This window comes from Propithecus coquereli, unplaced genomic scaffold, assembly GCF_000956105.1.
Source record: "Propithecus coquereli isolate 6110/MARCELLA unplaced genomic scaffold, Pcoq_1.0 Scaffold44, whole genome shotgun sequence".
Classification (NCBI taxonomy): Eukaryota; Metazoa; Chordata; class Mammalia; order Primates; family Indriidae; genus Propithecus; species Propithecus coquereli.
This window is the reverse complement of record NW_012150174.1, coordinates 12,658,481-12,673,534: the sequence shown is the minus strand read 5'-3', so window position 1 is coordinate 12,673,534 and position 15,054 is coordinate 12,658,481. Positions and strand designations below refer to the sequence as shown.

The 15,054-nt window shown below is 36.7% G+C and overlaps 1 protein-coding gene across 1 annotated transcript; it reads left to right on the top strand.

Annotated features, from left to right (window-relative positions):
* Positions 1-361: 361 nt before the first annotated feature.
* On the top strand, positions 362-10,909 carry ZNF215 (zinc finger protein 215). The gene is made up of 5 exons (XM_012654200.1): positions 362-761; positions 4,505-4,590; positions 6,016-6,148; positions 6,441-6,536; positions 10,038-10,909. The coding sequence occupies exons 1-5, from the start codon at positions 362-364 to the stop codon at positions 10,907-10,909; spliced, it is 1,587 nt and encodes a 528-aa protein (XP_012509654.1).
* The last annotated feature ends 4,145 nt before the right edge of the window (positions 10,910-15,054 follow it).

Here is a 15,054-nt window from a genome sequence, read left to right as displayed (position 1 = left end):
TCTCTGTCTTTTGGGAGAAAGGGAAAACATTTTTCTCTTCCAAGATAAAAACACAAAAATAGCACAAATTCATACTCATTTTTCTTAGGTAATTTTAATAATAATATTTATACTACTTTATCTTTTAACACTATGCTAATAGATGTTTGTTACCTATGGTTATATTTCTTCTTTTTTCAGTCTCTCAGGTAGCTGAATATTGGTTTTGTGTCCGAAGTTCCTGGAACTTTTCTCCTTACTGTGATAGAACTTGTCTTAAGTACACTGCATATGGTACGCAGGTGCTTAGCTCAAGCCTGAGAATTATTGGAACCCTCTAGTAAGACACATTTAGACTACAGTGGGAGTTCTACTTAGGAAGATGCAGCTTCTGAACAAGTTGATGGCTATCTCCAAACCTCAAAACCTGGCTCTACATGAACAAAGTGAGGTTCTGAGAGCAGATGTGTCTTGGCAGCAGGAAACCATCCCCATGGTGGAGACATATGACTCCGAGGCATCTCGTCAAAAGTTCAGATATTTCCAGTATTTGGAAGTGTCTGGGCCCCATGAAGCCCTGAGCCAACTCTGGGAACTCTGTCTTCAGTGGCTAAGACCAGAGATTCATACAAAGAAGCAGATCCTAGAACTGTTGGTGCTAGAACAATTCTTGGCAATCCTCCCTGAAGAAGTCAGGACTTTGGTGAATTTACAGCATCCAAAGAATAGCAAAGATGTGGTGAGCCTCATAGAAGATGTGATTGAAATGCTTAAAGACGAAGGTGAGAGCATAGAAAATTAGAGGTAGAATAGTTGACCATTCCTGTCTGAAGAGAAGTTATCTTTTTCTGAAGCCAGAGAATGTCAAGTGCTAGATCGTGAAGGACTTTATATTACTGTATTAGGAAGCCCGAAATTTATTCTGTAGGTAATAGAAATAGAGAATTAGATCTCACAGATTGAATAGGGGAGTAACAGTTTGATTTGCCTTTTAAAAATATTACATTGGCATCATCGTAGAGTAGGAGTTGGCAAAACATGGCCCACAGGCCAGATGTTTTTGGAAATAAAAGTTATATGGTGCATAGCCACATCCATTTATTTACATTTTGTCTATGGTTGCTTTCATGCTACCACCAGAGTTGAGCAGTTGTAGCAGAGACTATATTGCCTGCAAAGCCTAAAATATTTACTATCTGGACCTTTACAGAAGAAGTTTACTGACTTCTTATATAAAAGAGAGACCTGAGGATTCTGAAAATAGGAAAACCTGTTAGGAGATAGTTGAAATAGATCAGGTATTAGAGAATGAGCTTTAGGAAAACAGGATTTGAACTGAAAGGAATTATTGACTAGATAAGGTATGAATAGGATAAGTTTTAACGTAAACTCACATGTACTGGCTTGCATGAATGGAATGTAAGTAGTAAATTTTGTGGATGGGGGCAGAATACATTAATTATATGGCATGTTGCATCTGAGGTCCCTGTGGGACTTCCACAATGAATAATCCAATATAAAGTTAACAATATGGCTTTAGTGTTCAGTAAGAGAAGATTTGGAAGCTTATAGGTATGAGCAGAAGTAGGAAATGTACAAATCCTAAAACAGCATCAATATTTAAGAGCTGTTTAATATCTAACTACCAACTACAAGAAATGTAGAGGATAGAGGAACATATTAAACTAGACCACAATAATGCCATTCATAAAATCCAAACTGTGGGAAACTATGAGACAGTTTCTAAGGGAGCAGGGACGGGTATGGCAAAGGGATTTAGAATCATGTGAATGTGTAGACCTTATAAGACATAAGGCAATTGGATATTTGATAAGGAGTTATTGGTTGGGGACAGTGATTATGTTGGTATTGTGGTTATATTTTGTCCTTATCTAAGCAAATATAAAATAAGTGATGAGCTGAACAAAAGAGAAGCCAGGTAAGAAGGCTAGAAAGAATAATCTAGAAGTCAAAGAATCGGTGAAGATTGGTGTCTGAGCTAAGAGAAGAAATCTTCAAGGAGGGAGTGTTCAATAGCAGTGCCATGAAAAGGTCCTATTAAGATGTGTATTGAAAGTAATTTATTGAAATTGTGCAGGAATTTGAAGACTTAGTTTAAGCAGTTTCAGAGGAGTTGAGGGGGTGCTTATTTGTAATGGATTATACTCGTTTTCTATTTCTACTATAACAAATTACCATAAACATAGTGGCTTAAAACAGCATGAATGTATTATTCTACAAGTCTGTAGATCAGAGGTCCAACTTGGGTCTCCCTAGGCTGAAATCAGTGGAATGGTAGTAATGTGTTCCTTTCTGGGACTTATGGTCCCCTTCCCCCATCTTCAAAGCTGGCAACAGTGGGCCAGGTCCTTTTCATATACTGCCATGTCTCTGACACTGTATTCTGTTGTCACAGTATGCACACCTACCCCTATCCCCCACCACTGACTTCAGCTGGAAAGGTTCTCTACTTTTCAGTATTCGTGTGATTAGATTGGGACAACCTAGGTAGTTCAGGTTGATCTCATGTTAAGGTCTTGGACTTCAGTCACATCTATAGAGTTCCGTTTGCCATGTATCTGAGGATTAGGGTATGGACATCATTGTGGGCTATTTTTCTGCCCATTACATGGGTCAAAAAAAAAAAAAAATAGAAGGTGGGAATGTAATAGTGATTATAGATTATTCAGTAAATATGTTGAAGAATGAATGCAATAGCTTAATGTTACATTAAGATGGTATAGCTAAATAGCATGAACCTCTAAAAATCTTATTTTGCATGAGAGAATTTATTATGAGGAAGTAGGAATAGGGAGGTACAAGTATATCAGAACAACTTCCAAGATCATAGTACTTGGAGGGTGCAAAGAGGTGGCTTTCATGGCCATTATGGGAGGCAGGAGGATTGAGGTCAGGAGTTGGAGACCAGCCTGAACAAGAGCTTGATCCTGTCTCTACAGAAAACAGAAAAATTAGCTGTATGTGGTGGTACGTGCCTTGTAGCCCAGCTACCTGGGAGGCTGAGGGGGGAGGATTGCTTGAGCCCAGGAGTTTGAGGTTGCAGTGAGCTGTGATGACGCCGCTGCACTCTAGCTGGGGCGACAGAGGGAGATTCTGTTTAAAAAAAAAAAGGCAGGGAGGGGGAGATGGAGAAAAGGAATATTCTAAAAAGAACTTGAGAATGTATATGGATTTTTCTTTGAATGGAATGAGAGTTTCAGAGAACACAGTAATAAAGTTTCAAGAAGTTCATCAGGGAAGTAGTAAGGGAAGGAAAGGGTATTCAAAAAGAGCAGTAAGTAAGAGAATAGCTGATTGGAGGTATTTGCACCTTTCTAAGATAGCTCACATTTCCAAGAATGACAAGAATAAGTATGAACAATATCATATTGACTATCCTAAGGACTGAACAGATTGAGGTTCCTCAAGGTGTTACAGATCTATTTAAAGTTAGCAGACCATAATCTCTGCAGCATTCAGATGGCATGTTGCTGAGAAATTTAGATGCGTTTTAAGAAATCCCCCATGCAGTTGTTTTATTTGTCTTTGAATCCAATTGTACATTAATGATGGAGGATTAATGCTTATTTTTATGTAACTGCATGGTTCTCAGATTTTGAGGGATTTCAAAGGTCATTAAAAGTTTAAAAAAATGGGAGCAGGGGTGATGTAGTTTTGCCACCTCTTTTTTTCGAGGAAGAACATTTTTTAAATCATTAATTATCACATTACACAAAACAAAAGACATTTTGACCTCAATATATAGTCCTTTAAATTGAATAAATGTGATATTATAACAAACTTATTACATTATTTCTGGATTTTTTTCTCATTTTACCCTGAATCAATGAAAACTTCCTCACAGACTAGTATTGGTCCATAGTCTGGCATTTGAGAATCACTGGTGTAGCTCATTAATCTTGGATAAACTTCTAAAGTGGCCCTTGGATAAACTTCTCACCAATGGGCTGGGGAAGAAAATTGGTTGCCTCTCAGAATTTTATGTCCTGAAAGAATCAGTAGTTCAAGATGTCCAGATTACTTACGTCTATATATAGTATACACAGAGCAACTTGGAGGAAAGCAACCTTGAACAGAGTTCTTCCTGGTGTGTTTGAAGAAGGGATTGGTTGGATAAGATACTCTTACCTCCAAATAGAATTATAACTTGCAATGGCTAAACTGTAATTAGGCTTTAATTATGACAGGATTAAAGTTGTTTTTTGGAATCTACTATAACCACAGATGAAGTCTGAAAATATTATTTTTGCCCTTTCTCTGATTTAAGAGATCTCAACCCCTGATAGAATATCAGAATCACTTTTAGACTGTTTAAAAAATATTAATATAAGATCTAGGCCCTACCTTTAGAGATCCTATTTGCTGGTAGGGCCTGAGGTCGTTATTTTTTTCAAAGTTTTACAGATAACTTCTATGGATAACTTGTTAAAACAACTGCTATAATCATTAAAAGTTGCTCCAGGACAAAACTTGTATCCTTGATGTTTTCCTTCATCTTCCTCAGATACATTCTGCAAGGATTCTGTCCTCCAAAACGGGAGCATCCAGGAGGAGAAAATAGAAGCTGACTCACTAACAGACAGACTCCAGGTGAGTTAGGATTCCATTCTTTACTTGAAATGTATGCTCTTTTTTAGTATGACTTGCATTTACTTTTTTGATCTTTGAACTTTTGCAAACATAGTTCCATCGAAGGACATGAGATTCTTATTCTCTCAGAGGGCATTGGATCTATTTTAGTTGATAATACCATCTTTGGAAAGTATTAATATTTTCTCTTAGCTTTATATACTCTATCTGTTCCCTCAAGAATATAGACAATAATTGAAGCTATAGAAATAGAGCCTACTCCAGAATGTTTAAAATTAAAAGTGAAGGGGGCCCAAGGGTAGAATCCTGAGCTGTGTCATTTGCTAGGCAGAAATAGAAGAAACCTCAAAGGATGCTGAAAAGAAAGGACCAAAGACAGAAGAAAACCAGGGAAATATGTCCAAAGGATGAGAATCTTTAAAAGAGAAATGCTTTAAAAGGTCAAGATAATACAGCTCAAGTAATGTCTATTTACTCATCATCATGGAGATACTACCATGCACAGGAATAGAAGCCAGGTTGTGATGAGTTGAGGAAAGAGGAGAAGATGAGGAAATAAACAAAATTAATGTAGACAGCTTATTCACAAAAACTAACTCTGAAGGAGAGGAAAGGAAGAGATTTGTATATATTGAAGGTGCCAATAAAGACAAGGTTGAGATGCTGGAGAGAGAAGTAGAATGATTGATGGTAGGAGACAGGAGGCAATTTATTCATTAACAAATATTTATGCAATGCCTAATATGCCAGACACTTTTCTAAGGCTAACAATGATTCGTAAACAAAACCCCTGCCCTGTGGAGATTACATTCCAGTTGAGGTATACAGCCACAAACAAACAAGATAATTGCAGATAGTGGTAATTATTAGAAAAGAAAGAAACATAATGTGTAATGTGGTAGAGACTGATTAGCAGGGAGGCTACTTGGGGTAATCAGGCAATCTTGCCTGTCAGACAAAGTGACAATGAGCTGTGAGTCCTGAATGATAGGAGCAGGCTGCATTTCTCAATTAAAGAAAATGTCCTACCTCTTCTCTCAGCAGAGCCTATGTTTTCATTACAAATTTCCCTGAAATCTACCATAAACTCTTTCTGTTCTGGATTACTATGATGTAAATTCTTTGTACTCTGTAGTAATTTTTTGTTGCACAATTATTTCAGTTGTCCTTTTCTCCTTAACCAAAGTGTAAGCTAATCTAGAATAAGGACTGCAATTCACTTTTCTTTTGTACCCCTCAGAGTGTATGTATAGTACCAAGTTGATTGTCCCTTAATATAATTTGATTTCATAACTTAGAACCCCAAACATTTTCCTGTCAATATCTTGTATATTCTGGCTCCTACCCTATTCTTTCCACATTCATTCCTCTTCTGGTAATATCTTCAGGAGTGACTTTTGATAAAAAAGGAACTTAATGTTTTAGGAACCAGTGACATTCAAGGATGTGGTTGTGGAATTCAGCGAGGAAGAGTGGGGGCAACTAGACCCTGCTGTAAAGAACCTGTACAGGGATGTGATGCTGGAGAACTATAGGAACCTGAATTCGTTGCATAAAGGTGGCTTCTATGTATTTACCTAATCTGTCCATGAGTAGTCTCCTATTGTTAAAAGCTATAGGACTGCTGAAGTGGTTAAATTCATTTTGGGGTCTGGGTTCAGGTTTCTTAATATCTTTTGGACACATAATAGAAGATTTACCTACTGGTTGAAAGTCCTTTCATGGTGCTCTTCTGGCCTTATCCTTCAGCAGCTTAGACTACTGGGTTGGAATGGAATTCTCTTCCCTATAAAAATGTCTGAAGTGTCATGTTTGTTTGTCGTTGTGATTTTTATTTTCCCCATGAACAGTGAATTTACTCACCAAACCAGTTGAGATCCCTGAGTTGGAGAGTAAAAAAAAAAGATGGATAATGGAGGAAGAAATCCCAAGGAGAACTGTTTTGGGTAAGAAGCAGAAGATATGAGGCATTTGTAAGAACCTTCTTTTCGTTAAACACACAATGGGCAACACAATCCTCGAATTGTTAGTTGGAGAGGTGACAACAAAACTACCTAAACTTTGATGGAGAAAAAAAGCATCATTGCCTTTTTTCACAGGTTCTTTTTCTAATGTGACAAAGTTGTATCATGAATTAGGACCACAGATACTTAACTTAAGGCTGTGTGACCTGGGGCAGCCTTTCTGCCAGTTTCCTCATCTGTAACAGAGTTAATAATAGTGCCTGCCTCTAGGTTATTGTGAAGATTAAATGAATTGGTATGTCTAACACACTTACTGCCTGGAGCAAGGTAAGTGCTAAATAAACATTAGTCAACCGAACATTAAATGTTATTCTTTCTTTTAAAGAAAACAAATCTGCTTTATATTAGAGTGATTTCTAGTAATCTTCCATTTTTCCTTTTTTTTTTTTTTTTAACTGTAGAGCTTCTTGTGCCTTTAACTCTCTACCTTCGTCATAATCTCTTTATTCTTGTTAATGCTTTGTGAGAGAATATAAAATTGTTTAAAATTGTGAGATTAATACAAATTTTAGTAAATATAGAAAAGTATGAAGAGAAACATAACTCACCTATTATCTCACTGCTCAGAGCTAGACAGTATTAACATTTTGGTTTGTTTTTTTAAGCCATTGTCTTTGTGATGTTGTATCTCTGTGGTTTCTGAATTCTGATTAATTAGTTAAAACCTATAGATTTTAATATATAAGCATAGATAAGCCACTGGACTGTTTTTGAGTAACTGTGGGAAATTTTCAGATAGGCCAAAGAAAGGCAGAGATTATTCGGCATGAGCTGGTCTCCAGGAAAGATGTAGGCAGAGACTCAGGGTTGAGGTTATAGATTAAGGTTGTAAGTGTTCATTCTTATTTTAGATTACAGGCAGGAACAAAGTGTCATAGAAAATGCATAGTTCGTGAGTTTGGAATTAGTGGTCAGGAATAAGCCAATGCTTTGGCATCTATTTGGTGAGAGCCAAAGGAAAACAAACTAGGGGTTAACATTGTGTGTAAAGCTAAAACATTACCACTACAATCATCAGATAAGAATGTCTGTTACCATAATCATTTAATATTGACCCAAAAGACTTAACTAATGAAAGAAAAATAAATGAAATAGAAATGAGAAATTTAATTGTTAGAAAAGAGCTAAAACCATTTGCATACAATAACTTTCTATTTAGAAAAATCCAAGAGACTCAATATCAAAACTGTTATATTTGTTAAGAGTTTTGGGTGGTGGCCTGTTAACCACAATTATTTAATATTGGCCTAAAAGACTTAACTAATGAAAAATACATGAACCATATATGAGAAATGAAAAATTTATTTGAAAAGGAGAGGGAAAGCTTTTTGCAAATGATAACTTTCCATTTGTAAGGTGGTCAGATATAAAAAATATTAGTAGCTTTTCTACAGATCAGAACTAAGTGACTCGAAAATGACAAAATACATGAAAGTGATTTTAAAAATAGGAGTGAGGAAGTTACTTGAAAAATGAGTTGTATAAACACGAGAACAACAAAGATTTACTTAGGGCAATACTATTAGGAATTTTGCTGTTAATACTTGTGGAACAACTACTGTTTTAGTCACCTATTGCTTCTAACAAATTACCCCAAAACAGTGATTTAAAAGAGGAATCATCTTATTAATTCTCAAATTTTGTGAGTTGATTGAGCAGTTCTTATGTTCCATATGATGTTAGATGGGGCTGCAGTGTTCCAGGGGCTCAAATGGGATGGAATGTCTAAGGTGGCACATCTCACGGTTGGACGTTAATACCAGCTGTCCCAGGGAACTTATCTGGTAATGTGGATCCTAGAGCACCACAGGCTTGGGCTTCTCAGAGCATGGCATCGAGGTTCTAAGAGGAAATACATTGAGAGGTATCAGAAGCTGTCAGTCTCTTAAAGGGTAGGCCCAGAAGTGGCATGCTATCACTTCTGCCACATACCGTTAGCTAAGCAGTCACAGGATCAGCCCAGGTTCAAGAGGAAGAAAAATAAACTCTACTTCTATACAGGGAGAGGGGCAAAAAATGTGTAACCATTTTAATTTACCATACTCGGTCCTCTGGTCATAAATTATCTGTGTTCTTCCCCCTTGTAAAATATATTTGCTTTTCCTAAGACCCTAAAAAGTCTCATCCCATTATGGCATCAAGCTTGAAGTCCAGGATCTCATCATCTAATAGGAAGACCTATGAATGAAAGGGACAAGATATCTGCCCCACATACCTAATGTACACTGGCAGAGGCAGTGATAGGAAACTTTATAAAATATAAAATAAAATAATAGTACCTAAGCACAGATTAAATATGAGAGATAAAGGAATAGTTATTGAAGCTTTTTTATGGACTCTAGTATAAATATCAGAAGAACAGTGACTGACTGAACAAAAATGAAAACATTGAAGGAAGTTCTTTCAACATGGATGATGATAACCATAGTGTCTCATTTTTTAAGTTGGAAGACAGTAGGATAGTCAAGTTGGCGGTGTCCTGGAGAGTGGTGAAAATAAGGAACAGTAATATATGTGAGTGCAAAGCCGAAATTATAATTTGACTATCAATAAAGCATGAAGGGTAAAATCATTAGGCATATCTGAAGTTACATGGAAAAGGAGAAAGAAGTCAGTGAAATTTAATTTTTAAAAATTTGTAGAGTATATAGTATGCTGAGTATGTTTATATAGAAGCTAAATGAAAAAGGAATTTTGAGAAGGAAAATGGAAATTAAATGAAACGGAAACTAAGGACAGGAGAAAGGAGGAGAACCCAGCCTTAGTCAGAACAGGTAAAGGTTTGAGTTCTGGCAAGTACAGTGGAAAAGTATCAAGTCACTAATGGTAGAATCAAGAGTTATTTTGAGCCCAGAAAGAGGATGATTTCCCTGCTACCTTAATATTACAATTCTTTGTGCCTTTGTTACATACGGGGAGTAAGTGTAGCTGTATGGAAAATAGGAGCACTATGATTGTAAGTTTGCTTTTAGCTGGTTAAGGTATGGGGGCTGGGAATACAGACAATGTACTTAAAGTTATGATTAAATCGGTATATATAGGAAGGCTTATTGGTAAACAATAACTGGATTAAAAGAAAATGCTAGAGAAAGGAAGATTAGGTGGAAACTTCACAGACTAGTTATTGAGCCAAGTGATAGCTTAAATTATGATACACCACCTCATCCTAGATCATGAACTGATATTTTACCTGAGCCCTCCTTAATATTCCTGAATAGCTCTCTTTATATTTTATGATTTCCTAATCCCCTTTTTAACATTTTTATACCATTTATTTCTAAGTCTTTTTTTAACCTCATCTAACATTTGCATTCTGTATTTAAGACCTATGGTGTACACATACACCCTTATATGGTTTAGCTGCCCTTTCCTAATTAAGTAGTTTCCCTTATAGTTCATGGTATTTTTTTTATTTCTTTTTAGACGTTAAGACTGTTTCAGAAAACCAGGATTCAATTCCACAGCAGAGAGTTTCTAGAGAAGAATCATCCCATGGAGTGATTATGACAAGGCTTACCAAAAGTGAACATTCTTCCTTAGATGTCTGGAAAAGTGAGGATTGGTTATGTAGGAACCAGAAAAACTGGGACATAAATTTGTCACCAGAAGCTTTCATTCATACGACAGTCTACACTGAGGAGGGAGACTTTGAATGTGGTGAAAACAAGAAAAGCTTTGATGTTAACTCGATTAACTCAATTTGTGATGTACAACAAGGAATTCCTATAAGGAAGGGGTCCCCAGAGTGTGATAAGTTTAAAACTAACTTCAGATTTAATTCAGTAAGTGAGCCACATTCAGAATATAATGAATATGGGAATGCCTTGAGCCTGAGTACAGATATTATTCAACACCAAAAATGTCATACTACAGTGAATTCCTATGAATGTTATCAGTGTGGAAAAGCCTTCAGCAGAAGCTCATCCCTCATTCGACATCAGATCATTCACACAGGAGAGAAACCCTATAAATGCAGTGAATGTGGAAGATTCTTCAACCGACGTACAAACCTTTCTAAGCATCAAAAAGTTCATACTAAAGCAAAGGCATGTGAAGGCAATAAATGTGAAATAGCCTTCAGTACGAGTGAAAACAGTAATAAAAATCCAGGATGCTATTCTCAAGATAATTCCTATGAATGTATTGACTGTGGGAGATCCTTCAACCGGAGCTCCTCCCTTATTCGACATCAAATGATTCATACAGGAGAGAAACCATTCACATGTAAGGAATGTAAGAAAACCTTCAACAGGGGTTCAAACCTTGTTAAACATCAAAAACTCCATACTCGATAAGTCCTGAAAAAGGAAGAAATGCAGGAGTACCTTCAGTCAGGGTGCAGAACTCATTCAACATCCATGAATTTATACTGCAGGGAATCCCATGAATATAATAAAACATTTGTCAAAGATTGTTCTTTAAATAATATGACAAAATTAACATTGGATAGAAACCTGTTACTGGATAGAAATCTGTGTGAGGGAGGGTTCCTGGCTTCCAAATGAAGCCACAAGGGTTTGGAGTTAAGCATAGTATCACCATACAAGTTCTTTGTCTATCATTATTTTGATACCAATTACCCTCGCCGTCTCCTAGTTCATAAATGGGACCTATGACATATTCGTCTGATTTATTGATGAGGGAGGAGATATTAGATAGATATTAGGGAGGAGATAAGCAATACACTTGGAGTTGATATTTAATAAAAATCAAACTCTCAGTCTGTATAAGAAGGTCACAAGAAGTCAGGAGCTCATGAGAACATAGAACACTTCTGAGGACTGAAATCTCTAAATTAATGGCAAAGACCACAATGACAGCCATTTACTCCACCCCAGACAATATCCTTGGCTGTCCTGGTGCCAAATGGGAACTAGAATTGGGATAGTGTTGTCAACTGCAGTGGGAGAAGGATGTGTTCTTAATCTATATGTATTCTTAAAATCTGCATTTTTCAAAGTACAGCAGGTCCTCCAATAAGTTTTTTCATTCAACATTGTTCTAACGTTGATGAGAAAAAAAAATCAATTCCTGGCCAGGGCCTCTGGAGTTTGCATGTTCTCACCATGTGTGCTTGATTTCTCTGGGTGCTCCAGTTTCCTCCCAAATCCCAAAGATGTGCACATTAGGTTCATTGGTGTGTCTAAGTGGTCCCAGTCTGAACAAGCGTGAGTGTACTCTCCAATGGAATAGTGTCTTGAGCTGCCAAGATAGGCTTCAGCCACCCAAGACTCTGGACATCTTGTTTCTATTCATCTTTCTCGAATATATGTGTAGATCACGTTTATTTCAGTGTTTAATATTAGAAGTATTTGGGGTCGTTATTTAGAAGTTTGATGTTTTTGTGACCAGAAATATGGCATAGAAACTTAACTCTTGTTTAGATCAGTTAGCCTATGGTAAAATTGATTTCATTATACGTCATTTCACTTAAAGTCACAGTTTCCAAGAACCTATTGATGACATTAAGTGAGGACTTAATGTACTCTTTGGAATCTCGGCTGAAGAGATATCCATAGCCTTAGGTCCATCATTTATCCCAGACGTTATGAGTTCAATAAAGTGCCCTGTTGTATAATAGTCTGTGCACCAGAGTCTGTGTCTTCTCTAAGCTACCTTGGGGTCCCAAATGCTTCCTTGAGCCAAGAAGCATGACTTAATCTGACCAAAAAATTCTTAATGGAGACATTCCCAATGGATGATGGAGGCTTTTTGTCAGAGTTCATACCTTATTCAAATGCAGAAAAGGTATACTGGAGTAAATTCCTATGATTAGCTAATGTGGAAAATTATTCATCCTTCATGTAGTAACACCAATTGTATTAGGACAAAACCCTACATAGGTAATTAATACGGAAATTCAGATAAACATAAGGTAACTTTTAGGAGATCCTAACAGAAAAACAATCTGAATGTAAAACATTCTTGAGGTGTAGTTCATTCATCAAAGCACTTATGACATGTTAAATATAATGTATTCTAGGAGTTTGAGATTGCAGTGAGCTGTGATCATATCATAGCACCCCTAAACATATATATGCAATCTTTTTATTTTAGGTATTCCATTATAGGCTGTGATTTTTTTCTGGTGTGGTTGAAAAGTAAAAGTATTGTTTTAATCTTTTCTCTCAGCAGCTATTTGGGTCTAAGTAAAATGCTTATTTTTCTTCCTCCTAAATCTCTAAACTTTCTTTAAAAAAACTTGTTTACTATGTTCACTAAGTTATAGCTTCAAATAATGCCTTTTTAGAGTGCATTTAATATTTAATTCTTGTGGAACATTTACAGCCAATTAAAATCTTCCCCCAGTCTTGTTCCAGAAGCCTACTAATAAATATTTGAATTTTACTGTATACCATCAAAGGCAGAAATCTAAGCTAAAACATGAAGAAAAACCACAGATTAGCTAGATTGTGTGTGACAGAGGGTGGGAATGTTAGGAGAGATGATAAATGAAAAAGAGTACAGAGGAACGAGGGCATGGCATGTTCAGGAAAAGTTCACTGGCTTTGGCAAAAAATGAAGCTTTCACTTCACATAGAGGTAAAGCTAGAAAGACTCAAAGGCCACATCACGAAAGGTCTTGAAAGCCACCTTAGAAGTTCGGATTTCAGCCTAAAGGTAATGGTGAGAAAGTTCTTGTTAACTCCACAATTATTTAGCTGAAAATGCTAATTGAAATAATGAGATGGAAAACAAATTGGAAAGGAGAAAATCATTTGCTGATAAGGGTGCCCATTGGGGCAACCTAATCAGTTGAAAAACCGTTGGATTTAATAAATGAATTCAGAAATGTTACATATACTCACTTTCCTCAAAAAATAAGTGGAAAGACATGTCCAGAGTGGAAGACTGTTGTAGAGATGTTGAGTTCCCCACATTAAACTATGAAAGAAAATTTCTAATCAAATATTCAGTTGGGAGGTTTTCAGAAAGTGATTATAAAGTTTATTTTGTAGAAGTAACAAAATAGCTGTGAACATTTTTTTAAAAGGGCAATGGAACATTACTAGTAACAGTGTGATACTAGCCTAGGAATTGGGATCTGTGAGGATTGTAACTAGACCTGGGTGTTAGTAAGAATTTAGCATATCATAAATTGTCACTTCAAATCTGTGGAAAAATATTTAACTCAATATTTACATATGTAATGCAGATGCATTAAATATATGAAAATGTGTAATTGATGTTTATATTAATATTTTGAAAAGCTGAACACGTGTGGAAAACTTTTCTAAAAAATTAACGGCTTATTCTCAAAAGATAAACGTGAGGGGAAAAGTTCTATTTTCACTAATAAAAAGATCACATTTTAAGCTGATAGACAACATATAAAAGGTATAATGATGCTCAATTTTAGTGGGACTGTCAAGAAATGTAACTAAAACGCCACTAGTGGCAAGGTAAGTAATAACTCTCTGGAGGACCAATTTGACAACATGTATTGAGATCCTTTAAAAAGACATGGGAGGAAACAGGAGTTAAGGATTCAAAAAAACTGCTAGAATGCATGCTGCTCCAGAGGGTGACACAGAATGCGGTCTACACAAGGAAAAGAGCAATAAGAGTTGGAAAAAAAGACTAGGCATCCATCCTACAAAGAGGGAGGAAGTAGCTACAGAATTCAACCTGAGCAAGCAGGAACGAATGAGTGCAGGACGAGAACCACCAGATTCTCCCACTCAGCAGCATCAATAATCGCTGAGGGATGAGGCAAGCACCTCACCCAGGATCTCTTCTTTAAATATTTAATATATCAATAAGTAGCTTAATAGGCCATCTATTTCATTTTTAAGGAGCTGTAACTGAGTTGTCATTGCCACAGTTCACTCTGGATCAAAACACTGATTACTTCTCCTCCCCTGTAACTTAGTGTGGGTAATTATGGCCCTTCGTCTCTGGCACTCTGGAATTACACGATAACCATAAAGATCAGGAAGGCCATTTCCGCTGCAGCAGTTTTCATCATCATCTGTAGCCTATAGAAAACAGATACCACAGAGCTCTGCAAGGGTGCCTTTGACCCTCTTTCAAGACATCTCAAATTTTTTTTTTTTTTTTTTTTTTTTTTTTTTTTTGAGACAGTCTCACTCTTTTGCCCGGGCTAGAGTGAGTGCCGTGGCGTCAGCCTAGCTCACAGCAACCTCAAACTCTTGGGCTCAAGCGATCCTTCTGCCTCAGCCTCCCAAGTAGCTGGGACTACAGGCATGCGCCACCATGCCCGGCTAATTTTTTTCTATATATTTTTAGTTGTCCGATTAATTTCTTTCTTTTTTAGTAGAGATGGGGTCTCGCTCTTGCTCAGGCTGGTTTCAAACTCCTGAGCTCAAGCAATCCGCCTGCCTTGGCCTCCCAGAGTGCTAGGATTAGAGGCGTGAGCCACTGCGCCCGGCCAAGACATCTCAAATCTTTAACAGTAATAAATTCATTCCAATATTTG